Genomic DNA, 2,500 nt, shown 5'->3' on the forward strand with positions numbered 1-2,500 from the left:
GACGCGGCCATCAGTGTCATCACCGTGGTGATCTTGTGCATCACTATGGTGTCTCTCGGGTGCACCATGGAGGTTGCTAAGATACGGCAACACCTGCTGAGGCCCAAGGGCGTGGCCATCGCTGTGGTAGCGCAGTTTGGAATCATGCCGCTCACCGCCTTCACACTCGCCAAGATACTCAGGTAACCACACACACATACGCACACACACACACACACACACACACACATTCACACACACTCATGCACACACACACACACACGCACGCACGCGCACACAAGCACACAAACACACGCACGCACGCACGCACGCACGCACGCACGCACGCACGCACGCACGCACGCACACAGACACAGACAGACACAAACACACATGCACACGCACGCACGCACGCACGCACGCACGCGCGCACGCACGCACGCACGCACGCACGCGCGCACGCACGCACGCACGCACGCACGCACGCACGCACGCACGCACGCACGCACGCACGCACGCACGCACACACAGTTTGAAATTATGCCACTCACCGTGTTCATCCTGGCCAAGCTGTTTATTTCTGAAATCAGGACTCTTATGTGTAAACAAGACCTCAAGAGCTATAGAATTGATTTTCAGCTCCTACTAATTGTGTTCAAATCAGTGAATGACTTGGGGCCCAGTTACATTCGGGATACGTTACAGCCTTACGTGCCAGCTAGGCATTTGAGGTCTTTGCAGCAACTAAGTGTATGATACGATTATACTTCATTGTCAGTTTTCACCGAAATTCTTTTTGCGTCCCTGAGCAACACTCGCGTAAGACAGGACATACACATAACATCACATCACAAGACTATTGCACAACTGACAAAAAAACAAAAACAAGACAAAACAAAACAAACAAAAAACAAAGGACACAGGCCTATATACAGACATACATGCATACATGTATGGAATAGCGGACGACGAGGTGTCCCGATATCAAGGGAAATAATGGACGAGGCGGAGCGTTCTAAACAGCCCGACGGCGCAGCCGAAGGGCTGTTCGCTTCGCCAAGTCCATTTTCCCTTGATATCGGGACACCTCGAAGGCCGCTATTCCGCTTATCACCCGGTTACCAGCATTTAAGTATTAATTTATTAATATGTTGATCTAAGGCTTCGTGAGAAAGTAGATTCACCACTGCGCTTGATACGTTGCTATGGGCACCACTTCCTAATCTAGTGAGACGCGCCTCTATCGGAGGCATGTCGGGACGCGCACAGAATGTTGGGGTGACTTGACAATCAAATGCGATAGAATTGACGACTGGGTTTTTGACTTGACCAGATGCGATAGAATTAGTAACACGGTCTTGACTAGACAACCAGATGCGATAGAACTAACGACGCGGTCTTGACTAGACAACCAGATGCGATAGAACTAGTAACGGCACTTCGCCAGAAAGTTAGAAAAGAAGCAACTTGGACGCCCGCACGCCCGCATGACATCATAGGTGTCCTGCTACCGGGGAATAAAGGACACCTGCTCAGCCAATCAGAAGACGTTCCGTCTGCTCACTGGGTGATAAGGCTGATGAAGACACAGGCCTATATACAGACATACATGCATACATGGCTGATGAAGACACAGGCCTATACTGTACAGTATACAGACATACATGCATACATGACTGATGAAGACACAGGCCTATACAGTATACAGACATACATGCATACATGACTGAGGAAGACACAGGCCTATACTGTACAGTATACAGACATACATGCATACATGACTGAGGAAGACACAGGCCTATATACAGACATACATGCATACATGACTGATGAAGACACAGGCCTATATACAGACATACATGCATACATGACTGATGAAGACACAGGCCTATACTGTACAGTATACAGACATACATGCATACATGACTGATGAAGACACAGGCCTATACAGTATACAGACATACATGCATACATGACTGAGGAAGACACAGGCCTATACTGTACAGTATACAGACATACATGCATACATGACTGAGGAAGACACAGGCCTATATACAGACATACATGCATACATGACTGATGAAGACACAGGCCTATATACAGACATACATGCATACATGACTGATGAAGACACAGGCCTATACTGTACAGTATACAGACATACATGCATACATGACTGATGAAGACACAGGCCTATACAGTATACAGACATACATGCATACATGACTGAGGAAGACACAGGCCTATACTGTACAGTATACAGACATACATGCATACATGACTGAGGAAGACACAGGCCTATATACAGACGTACATGCATACATGACTGATGACTGTCTGTGTGGTGAGGTGGCCTTCAGTTTCTACGCCTCAAGGCTCTGGAATCAGCCTCCTGAGGATATTAAAAGTGCCGCATCTGTTCAATGTTTTAAAATCAAACTCAAATCAAAGCTGTTTTCAGATGCCTTCTTTTAGAGCTTTTACTTTTTGTTTTCATGGGTTTCAGCTATTTTTGATCTGT

General features: G+C 47.1%; 1 protein-coding gene across 1 annotated transcript in view; it reads left to right on the forward strand.

Moving 5' to 3' along the window:
* The window catches only part of LOC134443693 (hepatic sodium/bile acid cotransporter-like), a 41,187-nt gene that overhangs the window by 13,045 nt on the left and 25,642 nt on the right, over positions 1-2,500 (forward strand). Inside the window, exon 3 of the mRNA XM_063193337.1 lies at positions 1-182. This exon is cut by the window's left edge and continues 40 nt beyond it. Within this exon, the coding sequence (XP_063049407.1) occupies positions 1-182 (182 nt within the window). The remainder of the gene's footprint in view (positions 183-2,500) is intronic.

Source organism: Engraulis encrasicolus, unplaced genomic scaffold (assembly GCF_034702125.1).
Source record: "Engraulis encrasicolus isolate BLACKSEA-1 unplaced genomic scaffold, IST_EnEncr_1.0 scaffold_35_np1212, whole genome shotgun sequence".
Taxonomy (NCBI): Eukaryota; Metazoa; Chordata; class Actinopteri; order Clupeiformes; family Engraulidae; genus Engraulis; species Engraulis encrasicolus.